Below are 26,096 nucleotides of genomic sequence, written 5' to 3'. Positions count from 1 at the left end.
CACCTGGTAGAGATTTGGGGTCTTCCGAAATTGGTGTGTCATGTTTCGGGATTGAAGTTAGTCACCTTTCTGCTGCTTTATCAATTGAAAAAGATAGACGAAGGAAATTACTCTTAAGGTTGATAATACGGTTTCATTATCAACCTTACATTCGGTTAATACAACCATTCATACGGTTAATCATTTCCAATCACGTTGCCAACATTTCTGGTGACTGCGATCTTATTGAAGGGTAAGGGTAGGCGTTCCCTCAGCGTAAGATATTCAGTGTCGAGAAAGTGAATTCCGTCAATAAAAAAGTGTGTGCTGCCTTTTATGGATAGAGCTCTACTAATGGCCCGATACAAGACTTTTGGTCTGTTTCACGGTGAAATTTCTGTTATCCTTGGAGTGCATTAACGGCCTAGTGGGAAAATAAGTCTCGCAATGATGCCCGGCTGCTTAGTGAAGGCTAGGGGACTATTCAGTCGAGGATTTTCTTGGGTCCGCTCAAGCATACCGGCAGGGTGTTCGGAAGTAGTTAGAAAACGGGAATTACGCTTTAATTTCATAGCCGTGAAAAGTTTGCGACTTAATGGTGATAGTCAGGAATTTTAATGTTCACCATTTCAAGGAAAATACCGTTTATTTTTCCGGTTGAAATAACCACGAGGCTGTGAGCAAAATATATTATTTCATAATTGTATTGCCCAATTTTATACAGATGCCTTTCTTATAAGTGTAGAGTGAAGGCGAAATCATAGGCAGGGTTATTGAATTGTCAGTGATTTCCAGATCGGAATATTTTGATGTGTTAATTTGACAAGTGGATGCCGGCAGAAAGAGAGGAAGTCGCTTTAATTCTCTTTTTCTGACCTCTCAGGCTAAAATCCTGTAAGCTCTATGAATTGAATATTTCCCTTTTATAGCCGACGGGTATATTTAACGATTTCTTCTAAGTTGTATTCGATGCAGAAAAAGGTTTTCGTATCTAGATGCTGCGCATACTTCAGGTTATTTTTTAACGCTGGGTAAAACTACACGTTTCATCCCTTATTCCCCAAATATTTGTTATTATTTATTGATTGATTTTCGTTAATGTGACGATTAGAGCGTGCTTATTTACTATCTACTTAATATCTGGGAAATATAGCATTGACTTACCAAAAATTCGCGATAGGTAAACGAAAACTTTTGAAAGATTAGCATGAAAAGCCCTAGCATCATCATAGGATTTACTATTTGGAATGTATTGGACAGTGCGTCCAGGAATGCATTGGATGCAAGGGGATGTCACCTTTAAAGCGGAACGTCACGAAAATTGAAGATGCAGAAGAAACTTCCATCCGAGTAACAAAGAGAGCTCGCGGGGAGGAGAATGAGGCCATTGATGTGGGTTTGACTTGAGACGAGCGCGGGTTTGAGGGGGACAAAGGCGCCTTGTGCCGCGGCGGCGGCGTCCGCCCACCGCCCGGCTACGCCCCCGCCGCCCCCTCCTTCCCGGTTTGATGTAGTGGCTCACTCCGCCGCCTTTGAGTTGCGCGTCCCTGTGCGAAGGTCACGTGCTTTGAGCGCGCCCCGCGAACGTAAGCCGCTACTCGGGTTCAATTTGTCATGCCTATTCTTATGCGTGAACCCCACTCGATGCAAAAGACGAATACTATATACTTTTTTCTCAATATTAAGCAGGATAGCAAAAGTTTTATAAATACCATAGTAAGTGAGGATGGCCAGTTTTATAGTCTCTTTAAATGATATCCATAATATGACACAACCTTTAACTTACCCCATAGATGGTTGTAAGTCCTGGTTAGATTCTGTACTCAGAATCATATAAGACTCCAGAACTTTCAGCAACCACCAGGGAAAGTGGAAGGCTGTATCATCTTATGGTTTGCGGTAACCAAACAATATAAAACCGGCCATTGGTGTGACAAATGAGCCATGAAAGTTATTTTTCCAAGCCATATTTTTTGTAACATTTGGATTGCCACCATGCAACGGAAACAAGGGTTTTGTTTTATCCATGTTTTATTGCATCGATGGATCATAATTCTACGTCGTATTTATTTTTTGGTCCCCGGAAATAATTTCTACGTCGATATATAGAGCATTATATAAAATCTCGTCATATTAATGAGATTGAGGCGCTGTAGCAAAGCGTTCGTTTTCCTGCATCCGAAAAGATAATCTGTTTTTTACGTCTCACTTGTCTTTTCTTTTAATCTTTCCGCGATAATCATGTCTTAAAATAGATGTGATTGAGTCTGTTGTACATTTATACCTCATAGAGGATTAAAGACAGTAGGTGATATGTTATGATTGACAATGCAGGTGATATAGTCCAGGAAATGAAGCATTTTGGCTTGCAATTTTTTCAAACTGAATCGATTTTCTTGAAACTTTCACAATAAGTAGGGAATATACCAAGAATCAAAATCTATATCATGCCGACGGGCGCTTTTACCCTGGGGGTGGTTTCCACCCCATCTCGGGGGTGGAAAATTTTAATTATATTTTGACCAATGGAATCGATAGAAAAACGAATTCTAAGAATAAAATGTTCTTTCCATTTTTTGCGTAAAATTAATATTTTTCGAGTTATTTGCGATTGAAAGTAACAGTTTTTTGACGAAAAAATCAACGATTTTAATCGATTATAGGCAAATAACTTGAAAAGTATTAATTTTATTAGGAAATTGTGAATTACAAAACTGTAGCTTGTAAAACATTAAATAAAAATGTTATTTTATATTTCCTTTATGACCAATTCGAACCGAGCTACAACTTGTTGATGGTCATGTATTGTTTGCCATACGCTAAATTTGAAAGATTCAATACCAAATAGCGGGAAAAATATAATTTTTGAGGAAAAATTATGTAATCTGTGTAAAAGTGTTTTTAAAAAACTTTCTTATAATGAGGTAAAAAAATTTTTATCATGAAATTTGAGCGAGTTATGATTAAAAATAAGATCAGTCCCTACTTTTTTGTACGAAAAAATCAGGGAAAACAACTCCTTATTACCACACTAGACAAAATTTATCAATGCCCTTAAGTATTTCTCTTTATTTAAGTATTGTTAATTGATCCTAGAAGTTTTTTTAATGTACAACTGTAACTTTTGAAAAAATTGGAGGAAAAAGTGAAAAGTCATTTTCTACAATTTCGTTAAAAATGCTCTTTTTTTCAAAATAACTCCAAAAAAACTGGAGATATGAAAAAAATGCTAGAGTATTAAATTGTAGCTTCTTTATTTTCAAATATTTTGGTGTGTTTTAATTTTCTATATAATAAATATTTGGTGAGATATTGATAATTAAAATCTCCATTTCCAAGGGAGCTCCACCTTATTTAAACCCTTAAATCCCTCCCCTTTAAAAAATAATGACTCGAAAAAAATGTAATTCACATGACCTTGTAGTCAGTAAAAACCCTACAAAATACAATTTAAATGAACTTTCTATCATAAAAAATAAAGGAGCTATGTTTGAAATACCAATCAAATTTATTTTCGAAAAATTCGAAATCCACAATTCAGAGCATAATATTCCTCATAATCAGCATATACTTTGTGTACTTTACGTTAGAAGCTAACGATACACTCAAATTTGCTACAAAATAAACACACATACCCATAAGATGTATATATACATACACATATGTGAGTATGTGTGCTCTCACTCACAATGACCTGTGAGCATGCATGTGATGGGAAGACTGGAAGCCATACAGTCTCCGTTTGATTGTGTTTCATGTAATGTCTACATAAATGTAGATTTATTTGTTTATGTTACCATGACGAAGTATGTTCTGTTTATCCTATTGTTATATCTTTTCTGTGCTGTGATTAAAATCATGAGAGAAAAAAGTGAATACATAATAAAAGGAGTAAGAAAGTGAATAAGATGATACAATGTGATAAATAATTTTTATTTTTAGGGTAAATAATTTTTTTTGCATTAACCCCCAATAAGGGTTGATTATTATGGGTTGAAACGCCTTAAAATTATTTTCCAAACAAAAAAATAACTATACAAATAATTGAAACTAAATTTTACTCGTATTTAGCTTTAAAATATAATTTTTTAAGTTTTACCTTTTAGGGGTTGTTTTCACCCCTAAAAAATAAAAGGCGCCCTTGGGCTTAATATAGATTTTGAAGGAGGGGGGTATGATTAGTCTAATCCCAAATATTTATGCAAATCGATTCGGTTTGAAAAAAATTTTTAAAGGAGGTATGATTAGTATAAACACAAATTTTTATGCAAATCGATTCAGTTTGAAAATTCTTTTTTACATTAACCCCCAATAAGGGTTGATTATTATGGGTTGAAACGCCTTAAAATTATTTACCAAACATAAAAAAATAATTATACATATAATTTAAACTAAATTTTACACGTATTTAGCTTTAAAAAATAATTTTTTAAGTTCCAGCTTTTAGGGGTAGTTTTCACCCCTAAAAAATAAAAAGCGCCCTACGGCATAATATAGATTTTGAAGTAGGGGGTATAATTAGTCTAATCCCAAATTTTGGTGCAAATCGATTCAGTTTGAAAAAATTGCAAGGTTTTTCACTTTTATGAGCTTCATTTCCTGGACTAATAATAAATACATCAGTTTTCAGTTTTGATATGGTCAAAGACAACCGTTTTGTTGGTAAGAGCTAGCATATATCTGCCATTATTATGATTATCGCACGTTTTGTAAATAAATTTGAGAGTTAAAAATAGATAAAGATGCGGTCCTCTTGTCGTGTATGTAAAAAATTGCTCGCTAATAGCTAAGTCTGAGGAGAGGTCAGCCCGCGACTTCCGAGCTATTATTGGAGATGATGCAGATACAGGGTTTCTAATCCAATTCACTGACCAATACACTTCATGAGAATTTAATAACGTTGAAATTACATGATGGTTTGTATTCTACTTATTATTTAGTGCCCTTAACATCTATAAATGATGGAGTGATAAATGTAATGATGGAGAAAATTACTGACTACCATACTAATGCTGAAGCCGCAATTAGCTCCTTATTTAACATGTTCGTGTCGGCCGTGTCACTGTGGTATTATGTACTCGTTTTTTTGCAAATTTGAGAGAGAAAAACGAACGATTACTATGAGCATTGTCTCATTTTTTATTTGTTCCCTCTTTCATGAGTGCACGGTTGCGAAACATTTAACTTTCAGGCCATTCCACGTGGTTTAGTGCGGCGTGTTGTTTACTTCTCTCGCTTCCCTCGTTCAATCACCATGGACACACTCTAACATTCCCTTTCTAGTATCCTAGGATCTCTGATTTCGTCACGGTTTTTTTCAGTAAAACTGGTAAAATTTTTAGAAAATCCAATAAACCAAGCCATTTAGTGAATGTTAATGAAATTCACCCCAATTTTCCGCTACTATTCCACACTAGCTCTCGTCGCTTGAATGACTGCCCGAGATTCTCCCCGAACCTATCCCAACCCTGGGGGATCCGTCGTGCCGATCACGGGGAGGCCCCCCATTCACTAAGTGCTTCCCGAAACCCAGCCCCTCTTGGCGATGCGGGTTGAAAAGAGTATGCCTTGCAGACCTCGCTTTCGTAGGGCAAACGCGCGAGGTAGTAAGACGCTGGCCTCACTGCTAATGCCTTGTCACCAGTATTTGCGTGTGCGTTCCTACGTGCATGAGCGAATCGTCCTATGTCGCACGCACCTGCCCCCCGGGCGATGGCGGGGAGAGTGTATGCCGGCCTCCTCAGCGGGGCAAGGAGGGTGGTGGCGCTGCCCTACATCCTCCTCCGCCTCCTCCCCGATCTATTCTCGGGGTCTAGACTCACTGCTCGCGAGATCGGCTCTCGTTCCCGAACTAGATGGGAGAAGTTTCAGCGACGGAGCATCCGGCAGCGTGTTTCTCGTTGGGGTTGGTGTTTTGGTATATCAGGATCGGCTGCGGGATTGGAATCAGCGGAGGCGTGGGTGCAGGCCGATCGGCGTATCGGGCGGATCTGGGGCATTGAAAGAATGTGCGTGGATTACAAGTTTTCGAGACGTGGATTTTGGAGAAGGCCGGAGAAAGTAGATCGAGAGGGGATGCAAACAGAAGTGAGCGGAAACATAGGGAGTAAATTGGTGTTGGCTGGAAGGCCACGTAGCCACTCACTTGCTACGGGAGATAATCTGAATTAGGTCGATATATTCTGAATCATATGTTGCCCCGAATATGAGTTGTTTTTTTAGTCGTTTATTCATGCTCTACCTTGTCGTGTCCAATACTTCTTTTCGGTGCTTTCATTCATTATTCCTCAGTCCTATGTTATTGCAGTTTCTTTTTGGCCTATTTCTCTATCGTGTTCAAAATATTTAGGGTGAATCTTTTGAGGGAGGCAGTCAATAGTAGTATTATTTGTCGAAAGTAGGATATTTTGACAATTCCCATGCTGGTTTTTTCCTTTCAAGTTTCTATCATCTCATTGTGTCACATATAGGATCAAAATGTCTGAAGAAGTAATCATTGTCAGTCAAAACTTAGCCATGAGCAATGCTTAGCCAAGAATGCTAATGTTCGGGACCCGAGAGCACCCTGAAATACAAAGAAATTCCTCTGGAAAACCTGGAAATCTCGGGGTACTTAGTAAATGCTACTCTGTGGAAACCCTTATTCTAGCTTGGTCGCTCTCTTTTCTTGGTTTCTATTCATGGGAGGGGATTGCGGTGCCCCGTCCGCGGGTGGTTGTATCCGTTAGGTTTCTCTTGTTTACCTTGGCATCACCTTGACTCGACCTCCGTTGGGAGATGTTGTTGGTCGCTTTGAGGTCAGCATTTGGAGTGTCAAAGAGTAGTCACTATTAGGCCAGCATTAAGGGATTTTTTTCTCTGAAAGCATCTTGAATTTATGTACATTACTAGAAACGAAAAAGTGTTTCATTGTTTCTTAAGTGTTTTTTAATGGTCGAGTGGATGGTTTAAATATTCATTTAGAGCTTAATGACTGCAGACAGTTGTGGCGGACTAATTTTAATTTGTCATTATAACCTTTAACTCATTGCTATAAAAAATACTGGTTAAGAAAAAAAAGAATTTATGGGGCTCGAAAACGTTGCTTCTCTTGGTTTTTTTCATGGTCATTATTGTGTGGGGACTGTAATTGCACAATGTAGGAGAGAGTCAATTTCTATATTACTGATAAAAAATATTACCGTAAAATAGTTTGTATTTTTCATGTTTTATTTCGTATATTTGGATAATTTTTCTCTGTCCAGCCTTTTCGGTTAAAATTTTGACTGTTCTTTCAATGAATCTGTTGTTATTTGTTCTACCATTTTGTTTTTCACGCGATTGCTTCCTGGTGCTTTTTTAAAGCCTTACGATTGCATTTGCCTAATGTAAAATGGTATTGAGTAATATTAAAAAAAACAATTGTAGTAATCCTTAGTGATGACTGGTCTGCTGAAATAGTGGCCGTTTTACTTCATTCGTCACAGGTGTTATCGTCACCATTCACCTATCAACAATCCTTCGATTAAAATTCGCTAACTCAAAATAACTTTGTGGCATTCCATAAGTTTTCTTGGATATTTCACTTTTACTTACACCACTACTTTTTTACATGACGCGACCCTGGTTTCGATGAGTTATCATCATCTTCAGGCATGAATTATGATGTGCTTATTTTATTGTTACGTAGTTACCTTACGAAGGAAGAGATCAAGTTTAAAACGGACGCAAGAATAGTAGAAAAGGATGGGTAAAGATATTCGTTTTTAAGTGTGCTATCCTGACTTTCAATAATTTTTAAAATTTCCTACTGCACTCTGTCCTTCCTATAAATCCTTCCATTATTTTGATGCAGCTATTAACACAATTCTTTTGTCTGCTAATATTTAATGTTAACGTAGGTATTCCTGTTCCTTCGCATCCGTCATCACCTGTTTCATTTATTATTGATAAGCTTTCCTTTGCCACTCACTTATCCATCGACAGTTGTCCTGAGGTCGTCATGTCTAATGATATGAACGAGTAGTTGGCCTCGTTTTATTTTCGCGTAGTATAAAAATGTCATTATCATCATCTTAATAATGCTGCCCGAATATTACACTTCCGTAGACTTCCCAGATCTTAGATTGTCCTTAGCTGCGTTGAAGTCCTGTGTGAGCTATCCACCCCCGTACTTTCGACGGCTACGTCCTCCGGTTTGTAATGGAATTCGGGCGGGATAACGGGCTGTAGTATTGTTGGCGCGGTTTCGTGGCGGTGCTGGTCAAACTCCCCTCACCGATTTGAGTCGTGCCTATCTCCCCGTTCCCCGCGCACCCCCCTACCTCTCCGGAACGGCGGTTCGATGACCGGACTGCCCCCAAGCTGGTTCCCACCCATCGGCCGGCAAGGACGATCTGCCGTGCGCGCCGAAGGATTCCGGCGTCGTGGAAGTGGGAGGAGGCCTCCAAGCGGACCTACCTTCCTCGCTCTCTCTCACCTCGCTGTTTTCGGTTCTCTTTTGGGGCTGCTAGGATTGTTCTATTGGCTGTCGTCTCCATCGACTTCGGGCTGTTATAACTCCCGATGGTCTCCGTTGTTATCATTCGACTATGAATTTACTCAATTGCTTTCAGAATAGGATGCTGAAATGATAATTGTTAACGGTTATGTATTGCTAGTGGTAATTTGTAAGCTTGAAAAACCAAATTCTCCATCATAAGCTGTTATCAGTTGCCAACTTTCAAATTCCTTTTGGAATCGTTCTATCAATGGATTATACGCATTTAATAAGTCTTTCATTGGCTTTAAACTCATGCTGGTCTCTGCCGTTATCACTTAATTGTAGACAGTTGTAATAAAATCGGATACATCGATGTTAGTCGTTTTTATTTGTTGTCAATGCTCAATCGTAAGTTGATACTGCTTAATTAACAGAGAATCATATACAATGGTGGATATTTTTACGTCTGTTACCATTGACTGTGGTTAGTGAAAATTCACGTTGGTCCCCAGTGAGGGAAAGCGTGGTCGTGGGAAAATCGGACGCTGAAGTGGTCGCCGTATTTATCTATGGATTGTCATTCACAGTTTTATCGTGAGTCACTTGGTCATCGACAATGAACTCTATCGTTGATTAGTCATTCGATCTAACGTGTCTTCGAGTAATCAATATATTTTCCTCGCATTCCACTGAATGTACTGCCGTGTTAGGATTTGGTAGCACAATTAAGGGTCAAAAGCTTCAGAAAGGATCTAGAAATAGTGCCTAGGAAATAATTCGCAATAGCTGGAAATAAACAAGACATCAACAACAAATGCTTCCAGACAAGAATACGTTGCTGTTGACCTCACTGCCTTCTCTGACTTGCTGACATTATGGTATTTTATTGCTTCTTCATGTGAATTTTTCTCGAGATAAAGCCGTGACCATGTCAATGATTCTCTATTTCTTTGAGAATTAAATAAAATGATTTTCACATGTAGGTATGAGAAAGCTGTGATAAGATTGTTTCTAATTGTACTTTCTTGTAGTTCCACACTCAATGTCCTCCATTTATTTTTCGAGTCTTGTTCGTGGTACTGTTTTCATCAAATCGATTAGCCAATCGCCAAACCTGGTTTCACTCGTTATTCCAGGAAACACTATAATTCGTTATCAGATACACATAACCTGAGCGTACTTTAAATTACGCTTGGAAACTTATTGAATAGCATTGAGTTACCATCTTTTAGAGATCCTGCTGTCGAAATTCGTAAGAAACTTCGAAATCCCCCTTGTTTCAGTGTATTAAGTAACTGAAGCGGATTATTAGAAATGTTCGATTGTATTTAAATAACATTTCCCTACGCGAAGAGTCGGCTGAATGGATGTGGTGGCTAATCTTACGTCTAGTACGTTTTTTCTTGTCCGAAAATTTCATCCCAGGAATAGATCCTAATCCCATAATTGAATTTATTGTATTTAATATTTAGTCCTCGGACTGCTATTCGTCGCTTCAATCAATTTCCTTCGAATTTATAATGACAACTTATATCGGATTCATAGCTGGATTGCGATTCATTTGTTTTTGCAAACCGAGCTCAGGATTGTGTTTGTTTTTCTGCCGTGGTCTCTTAGGCGGTTTTGTTAAGGGCAGGCTAATGACAACGCTGGGTTTCCCTCCGCCCTTCCTTCTCTATCTCGCTGTCGGCCGCCTCTAATTGCCTGCTAACCTATTCTTGTGGGCTCTTAGCATCAACTCTTATCTTCGTTTTCCTCCTAAACGATGACCCTCGCTCATCCATTGTGCGCCCACCCATGCAGTGAAGGGTAATTGTGTGCGGGGGAGGAATGTGAACTCTCCCCTCCACGAGACTGAGAGTCCCCACGCGTTTATTTCCGCTGCGTTTCGCACCACCTCGGGCGGGTCGGTCCAGCGCCCTCCCCCGCTCGCCCTCTGTCTCTTCCTGCCGCCGCGACGCGAGTAGATGGCCACGCCCCCCTCCGAGCAGCTGGCCACTCCCCCTGCCCTCCTCTGCACCCACGTGCCACTCGCCGCCTGCACTGCTACTACCTGTAGCGCTGCACGTCTCGTCGGCGGCATCACCCTCTGCGTAGGATGATTGTAGCGGGCCTTTTGATCTCAATCCAGGCTAGGATTATTCGTATCTGACTTTGATTCTTACCGCTGCAAGTATTATTATCGTAATATCCTTGCGTTTAATTTCGCGGGTGGGTGTATGTGACTTGAAGATGAATGAAGTCGGAGTACAACCAGTAAGAAATTATCGTTGTATCATTTACTCTAAATGCGTTTTCATTAACAGCCTTCAAGTGAGTACTTCCTTGGCAGCCGAATTGAAGAATTTCGTTTGACCTTATTAAGGGGCCACTAACCGTTTTTTACATCTGAATTAATGTTCGATACCATTTTTGGAGGTGAGGTCTGGAGGTCCTTAATGAATTTTCCTTTGTAAAATGAGTATTCCCAAGGTTGTGCACAATTTCTCAAGCTTGTTATAATTACTTGAAGATATTCATGGGAGAAGTTCAGACTTCAAATTTGTTGAAATCATGGTCCCAATACGAAATGCATCAAACACGCCGGGTACTCATTTCGTTATTTTTAAGGTGGATATAATTTCTGGTGTCAGAGCGTTCATGATATTTTGTTTCAATTCTTAAATAACCTAGTCAATTACAATTCGGTTATTATTTTAATCAATGTAGCGTCATTTTTTCCTAGTCGTGGCTGAAGTTCTGTGAGAACTACGCAGTTGCGACGGTGAGGGTTACTTTCATTGTTCAATTTTGTTCCCTGAGCCTGCAAAAGGATTACGTGCGCAAATGAAAGCGAAGTTTTCCAAAAGATACTTCGCTGCTATGCTCAGTAGTTCAGGAAAGCGTATCGCTGTAAAATAATTTTGTGTTGCTATTTTATTCTATATCTTTGCTCTAATATAAAGTTATCGATAACGCTGATTTTCTTGCGCTCCCATTTTGAAGTTCTTTGGTGTACTCTCGAGTGCTTCATAAAAATGGTAACCTGAGAACTGAAAGAGCGCCTTCGATATTCATCTCCTGTATTGCGTCTATAATTTTCTTTGAAGGAGTTATGTTGAGCATCGTGTTCTCATAATACTGCTGATGGTAAGTTACCTCTTGGTTTACACGTCTTTGCTACCTTCTCTGTTGTTACTTTTCCTTTTTGGAGGACTAACTATCAAGACCAATTGAGGAAAGTGTTGAGATATTCATGAAACGTTTATTTATTTTTTTTTCGGCGCATCCACCTCATAGGGCCGATGCCTAGATGTTGCAGCCTTTATTGGGAGTCAATTTTTAGTGATACGTCCCTTAGATCGTATACGTTAAATGAAGCGTTTCTTTGTACAGTTTGATATTGAAACAGTTCATAATTGTCTCGGAAAATTAACGTCATTTATTATATATTTGCATGAAGAGCCCATTATTGACATTTTGAGCTTATTTTCTGGCGGCGTTTGACGCTACTGGTACAGGGAAAGCTCCTCATGATTACTTCTGAAGATGTTTTGCTGTTGGAACCAGTATTTTCTCTTACACTGATCTACTAATTAAATCATCAATGGTGATATTGATACATTTTTTATTTCACACGATAAAATGCTTCACCAATTTTTTTTACTAAATATTGATTTTTGATATTTTTCATGTCTGAAGTGACCTTTTAGGGGTGTCCATTAATTGATTAAGTGATTTTGAAAGAAACATTTTCAAGATACATCATTATACGTGTAGTTGTAGTTTGTAGTTGTAGTTTTTTATGATGGAAAACATATAATCGGTGTTCACTGATAATGTGATACATTAATTGATGGAATACTAATTAAACTAAAATGAACATATAAAAACGCAAGGGTAAAAGTACACGAGCAGAGAAAACCCCTGCTATACGATGTTTTCTTCATACGATCTAAGATTATTTTGGGCGGGTATTTTTAAATTTAAAAGTGTTGCCGATCTCCCTTTCCCAAAATATTCCCTCAGTTTCGTAATTCTACGCCGTATTTGTGAACGAAACATATTATTTACATGGCACAATTCACTTGTGCTGATGTTATTTACACTTATTCCTCGTCTGGAAATGATGCAGGTTCAATAAACCTACGATGGAATTCGCTTTCTGATCGGTCCTCCGGAGTGGATTAACATCCTAAAGCGATGGTATAATGTATGCAGAGAATGCGAACGTAAGCATCTATGATTCATTTGTCGCAGGCTCAACCATGTGCAATTTTTTTCATGTTGGGAGGAATAATAACAAATTACTACAAGCTAGTTTTCCACACAATATTCTACCCAACCTGTTTCGTCACTTAATGTGTCATTATTATGGGTACTTGCTCCCTTGGAAGGAATAGAATGGTTGCAGTTACCTACGGATAATGGGCACAGCTACCAGCAAAGGGAGTTTTACCCGTAAGAATATCATTGCAAGTTTCGAAAACTTGTTGGGTTATGTCTTAATGGTGGGTGAGGAGATGCAACTTCTAGATGAGATACGGAACAGGCAGAAGGCATGAATAAAGAGGGGAGGGAATGTTGAAAACGGTGGTAGAAGGTAGAATGGAAATTGAACGAGGGAGAGGAAGGAAGAGAATAGGATTTGCAGATAGGATGAAAGGGAGTAGGCCTTGAAGTGAATTCTAGGAAGGGGAGGCTGACAGAATGCTTTTTAAGTACTCCATGGAAACCTACCTTAATCGTTAGAATACTTTCATAATGATATGGATAATTACTAAGTTGCTATTACCCCCATTACCCTATGTCCACGTATTTTGTTTTGGTAGTTGCATTCGGAGAAAGTGGTGTGGCACGCGCATTAGGTGACGCCGGCGTCAACCCTCCCCTCAAGGTCGGCGAGTGGGACGGACTAGGTCTTTATATAGTGAGCTGTGCCAACCCATTCATTCTTTTGGCTCATCCCGAGCACCCTCTCTCTCTCTCTATGAGTCTGTCCGGGCGGGGGAGTGTGTGTGTGGCACGGTACCAATCTTCCAAGGCGCTTCTGTGCGTCCCGGCCTCCACTCGGAGGGGGAGGAGGGGTACTGCGCCCTCTCCTCCATCTGTGCATCTCCCCTCCCCCGCCCCCTTACAACCGCTCATCTCATTCATTCCTTTTCCTTTCAATTCAACCCCTCTGCCCCCCCCTTTCACCCTTCCCCCTTTCCGCTCGCGGGCTTCCTCACCGCATTTCAACAGCTTGTCTTCCTCGACGCTGCCACTCGTGCCCGTTTGCCTTAATTGGTAGTCCCTTTGCTTTCCGTGACACCGGCGGAATTAGTTTTTGAAACAGTTCGCTGCGCAGGTAGCTTGGAAGGAGAGTTTGTTAATTGTTGAAATTTAGAGAGGAAAGGTAACAGGTAGATCAACTTTTCATGAGAGGGCAGTTTCCGAATGGAGGCACGAATTGAGGTGTGGAATTGCGATTTAACGGACGGCTAATTCCCGAAAATTTAAAGGGTGTGTCATGGGCATTGGAAAACTCCTGTCGTTATTTCTTCTCTTGTTAGTTTTTTTATTATGCGATACTTAGCGTTGCCCCTCATCTTACCAAATTGGGAATTTTCTAAATTATAGTTATTAATTTATGAAAATTGTTGGTGTCGGCTGCAATTCCTTTCCATCATTGTTAAGTAGACGCCGAACTTTTATGTATTTGAGGGAGTTGCTTGAATCCTGCTTTCTCGAAACATCACCTATATTATAATAACTCAATTCATCATAAACAAAGCAGAATGGTCAATATTTTACCCTCTTTTGTATCTCCTATACCTAAATATCCTCTATCTTACCGTGTTTTAGTTTATACATTGTCCACTGTTTTATTTGGGTTCAGCGGGGATGGAAATGTGAGAATTTCTATTAGGAACTTACGGCTGTGATCGCAGATTATCAGCATCGGAATGTCATAGCCACTTGTTGGTCTAATCACCGCATTTATTTTCTCCACAGACGGACCTCTGCGGCATAAAATGGCGTAAGCTGCTGTACGCCGGCGACTCTCCGCCGGCACCGTCATCGGGGTTCCCGGGCTCGGCGCCCGCGTCCACGCAGGGCGACCCTCTCGAGGACCCCGTGCTCGCCTCCTTCTCCAAGTGCCTGGCGGCGGACATTCTGTGCGTATGGCGCCGCGTGCCCACTCCACCCGGCCACCGAGGTGGCGGCGGCGGCCTCAACTCCTCAGGGTTCTTCTCCCTCGACTCCTCCATGGCCGCTGTGTCCAACTTCCAGGGGCAGAAGCAGCCGGGCGCCGACCCGCCCCTCGCCCTCCACGCCGCCAAGGAGCTGTGGATCTTCTGGTATGGCGAAGAGCCCGACCTCTCCGGCCTCGTCTCTCCGCAGCTTCTCTCCTCTGGTGAGTTTTAATTGTCCCCTAAAACCCCCCTCAGGTGAAATCGTGGAAGGGTGGCACGGGGTTAGTCCCTCTTCGTAACTTAAACAATGGTCTACACCAGTGGTTCCGAGCATTGAGTTGAAATCATATTGTGCACGGACCTCTCCCATACTTCTCTATTACACCGAGTAATTGTACGTGACTCCTCCCCAGTGCCCTACTCCCTGCTAGGTGTTTACAGTAAGCGATATTTTTATACATATTTTGAATACTCAGCCTAATATGGCATCATAAATGGACCACTTATCACCTCGAAGCAATTGAAGCCCTTCCTTAGCGCCTTGCCCGTAACCAAGTTCAATAGTGATCAAGCAGAGCGGTTTTTATAACACATTCTAATTAACCAATTCCTCGTGTTTTTCCACGGGTCCCATCCTATTGGCTAATTTTTAATTGTCATACACAACCACTACAGAGGATATAGAGTTCCACCCTTTGGGGAATATTGGTCTCCACAATTTTGGCAGCTATAAGTAATGAATTCCAGTTATTAATGACCAGCTCTACTTATTATTACTGCATAAAAATATCGTTTTAATTCGAGGTTTCATTGAGTAGCATTCGGGGAGGTGAATATCTCCATAGTTTCGGCTAGGGATGGACACTCAATTGCTGCCAACCCGACGCACGTTTCGAACACTTGAATCTGTCATCCAAACTATGCTAGACATGGAACCAGAAATACTGTACGATACCAGATCAACTTTCATCCAAATAATTTCTCCGAGAACGCCTGAAATCCTCGTGCCCCCTTTCTACGTTGGATAGTTTAAACTGAATGTGACGTAAAATTGATTTAATTTTCGCTTGTCTTGCTCTTACCAGTCACATTTTCCCTCTCTCTTTCCTCACATGTCCGTACTTGTGATATGTTTACGGATTTCCGGAAAGGATTAATCGAAGGTTGTTGTTAAATGCTGTGTACAGCGGCTATTGTATTTCGTTGACAAAATAAGTAGACTTGTAAATATTTAGTATCGTTTTTCTCTGTATTAATACTTAAAGATATCGTTATTATTTAGGTCTCTTTGGTCCATGATTTGTAAAGGGCATTTGAGTTTTTGTCGTGAAATCGGGAAAACGGCGGGAATTTGTTTGTACGGGAATAATGCCTTGAAAAAGGCAGGAATATGCTGAATAATCGAAATCTGAGATTAATTCCATGGTTTTATTGTTGTTTAGTTAACGCTCACGGGCCACACTTAAAATATGGCCTTAACTGTTACTTCACATTAGGGATGGGGATATCTAATCTATACTCCTTCAGCTTTGGGAATGTTTTGCCTTTGGCAGTTCCCCTCTCTCCACGAGTTGTCGACCCACTGCGGTAGTCGATTTCCACGATTGATGTTTGAATCGTGGTGTACATTGGAGCGTAAGAGAATCGCAGTACTTACGATCCATTTCAGTTGGTCCGAATCGCTTTGCTGCCTCGGTATTACAATATTCCCGAGTCGTAGTTCCGTTGTAGATTTCGCCCTATGTGTTCTTCTCACCCTGCAGATGAAGAGAGGGTGAATATGAATTCAATATTGTTCGGTCGTTCGATATATCGTAATCATGAACAATCATTTTAGTTGCGCTTACTCATGTCGATGACGGTAACCGACGATGAACTACGAAAATAATTGGTAACGATGTATCAATGGGTGTCTTGTATTTGGGTTAGTCAAAGGGAATCACCGAAGTCGAATAAAAAAAGCTCGTCCCGAATTAAGTTTGAATTGTTTACTTTTGTCTGTTTACTTCATTGTCGCAACGTTTTTCCAAGTGAGATATTGCGAGCAGTCATCGAGACTCGTCGCTAATCGAACGTAACACACATTAGATGATCGATGAGAACCATCGTAATCGAAAAATTTCAAAGGATTTTTTTTTCACTTTTTATCAACGATCGCTCATCACTCAAGATCAGTTGAGGATTCTTTTGCTCATAATCTGCGCTGCTGCCTTCCCCCCCGTAGGCGAAGAGTATGGGGTGTCCGTGCTATCCCGATCCCCGCAATCGATGCATGAATCGTGGCGTGTGTATTGGGGGCGGAGGCGAGAGCGACCTGCTTTTTCGGCTTTCGACGCGTGGCCAACGAGACTCACACCCCTTCTCCCTCCCCCTCCTTCGCCCCCCCTCCCCTCCTCGGCGTTCCGCATTCCTCTTGTGTGTGGCATTTCTGGACGCATCCCCCTCCCCTCCATTTACCTACCCCGCCCTCACGACGCTTCGCCCTCCTCCAAAGCAACCCTTCTTCCGATTCGATTCTCTCCATTAATCCAGGGGCGCCAGCGTCGAAGACATTGTGTTTCACGTAAAGAGCGTAATTTTCCCGTCCGCTACCCTCGCCGCGCCCTACATAATCCACGCACCTTAAGCCCGCGAACATTCGCGTATTTCCTAGTTGACGCGGGGTTAGCTTGGATTTACACGCCTTTCCTGTTCTTGATACGTTTGTTTAGCAGTGTTTTGTTCCCGATATCTGCTTGATACATTATTTCCTGTCGCGCATTGTAGGCATTGCGACTTGAGCTTCTTCACTTGAGGGAGTTATCGATTTGCATTTGCATCGGAAGGCTTTTTATCGCTCGGAAATATCCACAAGGCAATATTAACTGGCCTGAATTAAGTTAAATTAGTGTGAAAAAATAGCTAAAAAGTCGTATCAGCTACTTTAGGTGTTAGTTATAATAAATTAATATTATCAGCAGGTTATTTTTTTCTTCGGACACCGAAGTTTTGCATTTTAAAAATTTCGGCACATGTATTAGTGTTATTACTGAAGGCTACTTCCTCCCGCATATGAACTCAGTTTTAATTTTTTAGGGATCAAAGATTTAACGAAGTTTTTGCCAAATCATCTGTTTTTCTCCTGTCGAGCATGTGGTCAGAACAATCCTATTGAAATACAATTGCCCGCTTTTAGGTTTGGTTTTAATTATTCATCAGCCTCTACCGCATTCAATGCACACGTTAATATTATTGCTTATATAGAGGTATTTGATAATTATCTACTCTATTGGGATCAGTATTCTTATCGTTTAAGTTGAAATAAATCTGACTTAGCCTCCTCTTCTGCGGCAGTGAATCTTGTTTGCCTGTCTTTGCCGCGCTTTCTATCGTCGGGCCGCCGTTTTATGGTCCGCTTCAAACCATTCCCATGGGCCGTAGGTCGGGGCCAGCGACTCGCTCAGCGGAACACAGAGCGCGGTCGTTTCTGCACCCCGTCAATCAATCCACCGTACAGGAGGATGCGATTCAAATCACACCCCCTCTTCCACGCAGATCAGTTTTGCCGACTATATATGGAAATGTTCATGTGAGGGAACAGTGGCGAACCCAGAAATTTTGGACGGACTTTCTGCCTTATCCTTTTTTAGTACTAAAGTAAAAGTTTATGTAACTTAAAACCCTAACCTAAAGTTTAAAAAGTTTGATACGGCGTTATTATTTATTAGTTTTTGTCGTACTCGCACTATTTTTTGCTATTTTTCTAATTCCTGCTACCACTTGTTTGTCACTCGGTAATTTAAGATCGATTTCGATTTTTTGATCTCTTTAAGGGATGGGAAATATTATCCCCTCCCCCGTAGGTGCCCTACTAGGCGGGAAATCATTTGGCCTAGCGGGAGTGGGGGTGTCGCCTCCCCCTCTTTTTCCTCGAGGTGCGCGATCCCACTTGTAAATACTCTGGGCGCGATAACGATCTGAGCCTCTGGTTGGCAGGGAGTGACTTGGTTCGGAGAGGCGTCTGTCGCCACCGCATTGTAGGTGGGCGGGGGCCGTCGCCCCCCCCCCCCCTCCCTCTCTGCCACCTTCAACCAGCTCGCTTATCCCCTTCTCCTGTTGCCACCCCTTCCCGTAGCAGCGCCCGCCCTCCTGCCCACACGGTATTGATTCAAGTGGCCGGGGAAGTGGAGTGGAGTGGGGTGCATGGTTTTGGTGGAAACGGGAGGAAGGGTGCGCCGCCCGCCAATCCCCCCTTCTCCGCTCTGCAGATTGAAACCAAGCCGGTGCCCGCGTGCGATCTTAAAGTTTACGTTTTGGTCGCTCGGCGGATACTACTACTACTCCCAATACCACCTCTACCACCACCACTTGCCTAGCATGCCTACGCAGTCTCACACCAACCACCTCCTTGCGTTGGGCCGCAATGATGCGATTGTTGTTTTTTTGGTCTGCTTATGAACCGAATTGTGATACCTTTTTTTTAATGGTTAGTCATCTGATTTGTCGATTTGTTTACTTGTGTATTTAATGATCCTAAGTTCCATTCAAATGGCGATTTCTGATCTTTAAGTTCGATTGCTAACATTTATCAATATCGATTATTGGGATGGTGCGAAAGGATCATGAATATATATTTTTTTCTTTTTTCTCTCTATTTCTTTTGTGTGCATTATTTTTTTTAACTCGTCAGTTAATACCACGGGAGGGGAAAAATATTCCTTATTATTCTAACTAATGTTTACCTGATTTAAGCCGTTGATATCATCAACGTACAATACAAGTCATTCCCTCACTAATTTATCATTATTTCCGTTTATTGAGTTACTAAGTAGTGATAAGGCTGTCGTCGATGAAGTGTGCATTTCGGAAGGTTCTATCCCAAAGTTAATGATCAGAGCTATCGATAAAAGTTTCGATTGAGTGAATCACCAGACAAGATACTAACTCCGGTAGAGGGGAGCCTGGTGCATTAGCCCACTTTGTGAGGCGCCGCAGTGTCCTCTTGTTCATAGTCTTGTTGGTAGAGGAGATCTCCCTTCTGGACCCAATAATGTGCCGCAGAAGAAATCTGCTAGGACGCCTGGAACGAATCCTCGGGGTTGGTTTACGAGAGCATATTCTTCCGCGAGCGATCAGATCTTGGGGGCCCTATTGTGTCCGCTGCGCAGTCTTTATGTTCCGTTTCCCTCGTACGTGTGTTCGCCGCCTCTTCGGTCAATTCGCTGTGATCTTTTCTGCCCTCTTCCGGCTTCGATTAGGCCTGTGAAGAGCGCGGAAGGGTGGGTGCCATTCCACGCCCATTGTGGGCTACAGTCTTCCCGCTGACATGTTTCCCTTTTCCCCGCGGCCCGTCCCTACCCTCCTCCCCCCCGCCCCCTGCCTTTCCCCTGCCCCCTCCCGCTCTCTCTCATGAAAATCGATTGCATGCTCGTCGCTCGCCTACCCTTCCGTCCAATGCTTTCGCTGCCGACGCCCGCCAGTTTTGAATCGCATTATGTGAGGAACAAGCGCGCACTGAGAACTCTAAAAGTTTAATCTTGTAGATTTGTCGAGTTAATTTTGTAGGTAAGCGGGATATAGCGTCTAGTTACTCTTTGGATTCGAATAATTATTCAATTGTACAACCTATTTGTCGAATTAAATAGAATAATTTTTTTCCTTGACTCTGACATATTTTATAGTTACTCACGGTTACCCTCGCGTTCTGGAGTCTCGCGATTGATTAATTATTTCAGAGGAAGCCTCTGAAATAAAGACTGTGTAGTATTCGTTACCACAGTGCCTGAATAATTTGACCTAGGTATTCTTGTAAGTTCTTGCCAATAGACGTACAGAAGTACCCGCAGATGACTTTTATTTTACATTAATATAATGCATGTTGCTAAAGGAACCTACCAAATGGCATATAAGTTAGAAATTATTTTCTGTTTATAATACTTCACCAGTTTATCGCCCAACATTAATTTAGGTGGCGAGACTTCCGTGAAATGCTATGGTTTGGCTTCCTTTTGTTTGCAGGTTATTAAGGATGAAGCAATGGTTCTGAATTTTCATTTTTTCTTTATTTGCATTTAGAACAATTTGCACGAGTTCACTTTTCATTTTTCCTCTGCGCTCCATTTGGAAAATTGCTGAATCAGTAAAGTTTTAGCCATTGTAATGTTCTTAAACATCCAAAGATTTCCGCGGTAATCTATAAGAGTCGTGATTATCTTAAAAAGTAGATATTATTTTAACGTATCTTACAGAAATCTTACGGTAAGATACGGTAAAAAAATAATGTGTATGTTTGCCTTGCTATACTGGAGGAAAAATTTAAGTATTGGCATTCCCGGCTACCATTTTAATTCTGCCATTTCATATTACATACGTACGGATGATTAAATAATGCGACACTGGTGTTGGTCATTCAGTTGGATCTATCGTTCAGAAAATGATGTATTTTTATTCTTTGTTTCTTTATAATTTGGGAGTGTGAAAACCTCACGACCCATACTTTTGTTGTAGTTATTTATTTATTTTATCCGTGACTAACCCATTTATATATATTTAGGCAGAAACATGGCGACTTTGGGTTTGGATTTTAATGATTGTTTCAAAGGTTAAGAAAACAAAATTTGTTGCGTTTATTGGAATTTGTGACTTCTCCTTGGCTGCTTACTGCTATCAACCGGAAGCCTCATTCACTTGCCTAAAGGGCAGAGTACCTAACTATTGGAAAGAACGAGAGAGCACGTTCATCCTGATCGATCGTTCTTTTAGGTACGTAATAATCATATCCAACTTACTTTATCATCCTGAAATTTCAGGGCATGTTAAGTAGATATTTGCCAATTGGAAAGTCAATATTTGCCTGTAGATTATTTTAATTTAATTTAAAATAATTTTCCTGAGAATTTTTTCGGATGTTGTTTTTTATGTTACTTTTACGAATACCCTTACGTGCACCATACCCTTTTACTAGCGTTCCCTTTATCATCTGTCTCCCTAGTTTCATTTTGCGCATGTCATTCGTGTCGGTGCAATTTTAAAAGTGCGAGGGGTAGAAGCGGGCAGCGCTGCGGCTGATTCTCCTCGGACGAGGCAACAAGTGCCCCCGGCGGCGCCTACCACGGGGATGTCTTCCCCTCTATCTCGCTCGGGGCGCCCGCCGCCTCCCCCGGGGGTGGAGGGGGAGGGTGTGGAGGCGGTGATGATGTTTCTCGACTGCGTCCTGCCACTGGAGGGGAGGGGAACGGTCCAAATCCATCGGAATTGTCATGGTTTGAAAATCGCGAAGCCCACGTGTTAGAACTACAGACGCTCCGGTTATTCCGCTCACGGTTATCAGCACCCATCACATTTAGGACAAGGTGAAACTTGTATCTTGATAGTAATTAAAAATGACGAAATTATAATTCAAACAGAGTTGCTTCGAATTCGTTTGGAAATCTACTCAATTTCACTGTTTAGAGGTCCGATGTCAATTTTTGTCAGAGTAACTTAACCTGTCCTCGAAGCGTCGGCTCTTCAGGTGCCGCTCACTTATCCCACATGAATCTCCAACAAAGACAACCGCCTGAACAGCCCGATATCATTTAAAACTGACATTGAAAAACGGATTCTTCAAGGAATTGAAATTGAAAGGACTCCTTTGATAACTATGATTTTATTTAGTTCCCCTCATCATGAGATTATTTATTCTGGTAAAGTCCGGCTCCCGACCGTTCGACTTACTGCCAAAATCTTTTCACTAAATAGGTGTTGAAAAAAAAAAACCCAAAATTTATTCTTGAAGATACTATGACAATGGCTTATTGAACGCAACGTGTTCCTATCACGGCGTCATTTTCTGGAGAAGTTTTATATGGATAGGGGACTTTGTTTTCATTTAACGGTAGAATTATATTATTTGAGTTAACGGATTGCGCGTAGCGTGTACTTCACAGAGCCGATCTATGTCAGTCTGCACATCAACTTTTTATGCTAGATTTTTGCCTGCAGATGATAGAATACCTCCGTATTTAAATTCCGACTTCCGACAGCCAATCCGAACTACGGTCAAGTCTTGGGAACGTATCCTGTTCGGAACACGGAATGTATTAGTAAGCATAGTGCAGAAGCACTGTATCAAAGTAACATTATCTCTATGTAGGATTGTTAGCGTTTATTTTTTTAGAAAGATGTTTTCCATGGGGAAATTTAATTACTGTTGTAATATGCGCTTGAAAATTCGAAAATGTGAATGACGGTACAGCCAAAAAATAATTAGAACAATGAAAGATAATAACGCAAATAAGCGGGGTGGCAAAAGTGATGAAATTTGTTACACGAAATTCCGTTGCAGCCCTTCATAGTCATGAATTAGAATCACTTCTTACTACCACGAATCTTCTGGGAAATTTGCTCGCATTTCTATAAAAGCTTACATTCAAAGTTTTTCTATAGGACGGCGGATGAAGTAATTGATCCTTATTAGTCATGTAGCCATATTTATTCTCCCTTCTTAACCACCGTATCATCTTTTCTCGCCTCCATTCGTCTCCTCACAGTGGTGAGAAAAAAAGAGGTTGAAGTTTATAGGAAATGGATTCATCCGCGAGATATAGCGAGTGCTTTTACTTGCCTGTCATCCTCACGTGATAATTTAAATAAGGAAATATACATACCAAATGAGGAAGTTTTTTTAACGTGGAATCCCATGCCTGACCTGTGGTGAGGGCATGGGGAAATATTGTAGTATCTGTATGGAGATGATGGTGTGCTGTATCAAAAACACATGTTGCCATCGTAGGGATCTCCCAGAAAGTTGACAGCTAAATGTATTGTAAATAAGTAAATCATTAATCCAATTAAAGAAAGATGAAGGATAGTTTACGTATTCTTTATTTATTCACTTACCCGTGAAACTTTTCGACTGGTAATTATTGCTACACAGCGCGTACCAACTCTGTCTTTCTTTTGGTCTTGCGCATAATCAGTTCTTATGCCCGCCTGTGAGTCGCTAAGATTTTGAAAAGGATAATTGGTAGGAGTGACGACCCCCCTGTGTGAACCCTCACTCCTTGGGTGGTGTGGGGCGTGTGCATACTTCGCGCGCCGTATCCCTTTTCGCGGGCGCAGATTGCAAAAGGGGGCGGGGCAGCCGGAGGAGGAGAAAGGGTGAGAAGAGGGAGGGGGGCGCGTAACGGGATTGCGGCCACTTCCGACACGGCCCACTCTCCTCGCTCCCGCGGTAGGATGCTGCGCGTAACGGCCCTCCGTGCTCAATAACTTCCCCCTCCCTCTTTCCCTCACCCTTACTGGGTCTTGTGGTCGAAATCATAGCAGTTCCCTCGAGACCGCGAAGTGCAGCCATCATCCTTCCCCCCCTGTATGTTCCCTCCCTCTCTCATCCATGTTTTCTTTCCCTCGCGTCTGTTTGTTGCCAGAGCGGCGTGCGCTTGGCCCCCGGCCAGAGGGATGCTGCCGTCCCAGTCATAACAACGCACGTTACGCAATGGGCAGTGGAGTGCCCTCCGGGGAGACAGAAGGTTGATGGCGCTTAAGTGGGCGAGGGTTGGGTGCTAGGCTCTGCCGCGTATTAAGAAGGCCTCCTCTCCTCGTTAGTGGTCCTGTCGTTTTGATTGTTATTCGAGTGCGACCCATGCGTTGTTTTTGCGGGCTTAGAAGACACCCTCTTGCCCAAATATTGTCTCGCCTACTGTTACCGTTATTCCCATTTTTTATGTTGTTGTTGATAATTTATTGGTAAACCTTGTTGAGTCCTAAAATGATTTGCGGCGCTATTTTATGGAAATTTTTAGTATTGTTTGAATTGGTGATTGCATAATTTTTCGCTTAATTTTTTGGGTTGTTCGTCATAGTTTTATTTGAACTATCCTAGTGTATTGCTTTTCCAAATATTTGGAACTCTGAACATACCTTTTATGATCGGTTATCGCTTCAACCGCGATTTCATACTTCTTTTTACCTCATATATGTTTACATCGTTTATCTCGCCTGTCTCGTTTATCACGTTTGTGTATTACGTGTATTACTGAACGTGTATGTCAATGTATGGCCGGAAAACGTTTTTGAAGAAACTCTTATTCTCTTGGTCATGTCATTATATTTCCGGGCGTCTCCTTCTTCTTTCCGTTGTAACTATATTCAGCCATAAAAGGTGGGAGATCAATTGTTCGCTCGTTATATCTGCTCCTCCTTCTCTTTCCGTAGCCTTCAGTAAATTTCTCATTGCCTTCTCCTGATATATGTCGTGACAGAGTACTTAGTATAGTCTGCGATCATCATGTACCTGCTGCCCTGATTATTATTTCTTTTATCATGCGAGAAAACTTTCCCAATATGCTCATGCTCAAAAGTTTGGAGATTTCATCGTATCCCTGTTGTTAGACCCTTGTCCAATCTCTGCCATCTACCTTTCCCGCAACATAACAATTTATTAAGTTGAGGGATCACTTGTTTATCTCTTCCATTTACCGTTTTAGTGTGTACCTGTACTCTATATATTATAATTTAACTCGTAACCACGCGGAGAAATTTTTGAACTATCCCAGAGATCGTTGTCATCCGTCGCAGTCGATATCCTGCGAAGCGTTCAAATCTCTCAGGAGCCACTACTTTCTGCTGGAGTCTCTTCATGCAGGAATGCTATTACATAATTTATTGGATGCAGTGTGTTGAATTCTGCATGTATGTGGTATTTACTATTTGTCAAGCGACTGCAAGTCATTTTGTACGCATGACGTAAAATAAGCTAGTTCATCTGTTCTTTTAGATGGCAGTACGCTTTTAAGTATCAATTTGAGGTGATTTTTTTAATTTCTGCTCTTGGGTGCTTACGTCATAGTCTACATCTATTCCGGAAAAGTCGTTTGGGATGTTCCCTTCGAGGTATCATGACGCATACTTAAGAGATATAGCATCGCAGAAAGTCGATGAGTCATCATTCGGAACGTAAAAGACTACGATTGGACACCCCTCTTATATTTGCTCGATTTGCTGTCATAAATTTTTGCATTAGAAATTATGGATTTTAAAATTTTTCCTGATTATTAGGCCTACTTTTTTGGTATCGTATTCGACGGTTCTTTTAAGCGTGAATGACGAGACTCACAGCCCTAAATGTTATTAGGGTCATGGGAGTGACTTAGAATCGAGTATTTTCACTGAATCGCGTAGTTCTATATGGATGTTAAGCACTATGGAAATAAGAATCGTCTTATTCCTTTTTATCTTATATTAATGCTATTGTTTCTTGTACAGCGAATCTTTATATGATAAGAAGATATCTCAGTTATAATTGTGGCCAGGAATCACGTCAAGTTCCTTCTTATCTGCGGTTTTGGTGTGTGAATAGTGTGACTGATAAGGAGGAAGCTTCGTTATCCAAAAAGGTGTGATTGCTGAAAGAACAAGATTCAACGTACATGTCATTTTGATTGGTGAATAATAATTTTGAAGTCTGTCATCAGTCTTCCGCTGCTTAATTCCTTCCTTAATTGTTGTTTTTTTCTTCGTTTGAAGGAGTGAGAAGA

The 26,096-nt window shown here is 41.2% G+C and overlaps 1 protein-coding gene across 5 annotated transcripts in view; it reads left to right on the top strand.

Moving 5' to 3' along the window:
* The window catches only part of LOC124159422 (mediator of RNA polymerase II transcription subunit 13), a 159,843-nt gene that overhangs the window by 15,174 nt on the left and 118,573 nt on the right, over positions 1 to 26,096 (top strand). For all 5 annotated transcript variants that reach the window (XM_046535227.1, XM_046535229.1, XM_046535228.1 and 2 more), the window contains exon 2: positions 14,417 to 14,819. In XM_046535227.1, the coding sequence (XP_046391183.1) occupies positions 14,417 to 14,819 (403 nt within the window). The remainder of the gene's footprint in view (positions 1 to 14,416; positions 14,820 to 26,096) is intronic.

Source organism: Ischnura elegans, chromosome 5, assembly GCF_921293095.1.
Source record: "Ischnura elegans chromosome 5, ioIscEleg1.1, whole genome shotgun sequence".
In the NCBI taxonomy this organism is placed as follows: Eukaryota; Metazoa; Arthropoda; class Insecta; order Odonata; family Coenagrionidae; genus Ischnura; species Ischnura elegans.
The sequence above is the reverse complement of the archived record's forward strand: the minus strand, read 5'-3'. Positions and strand labels throughout refer to the sequence as shown.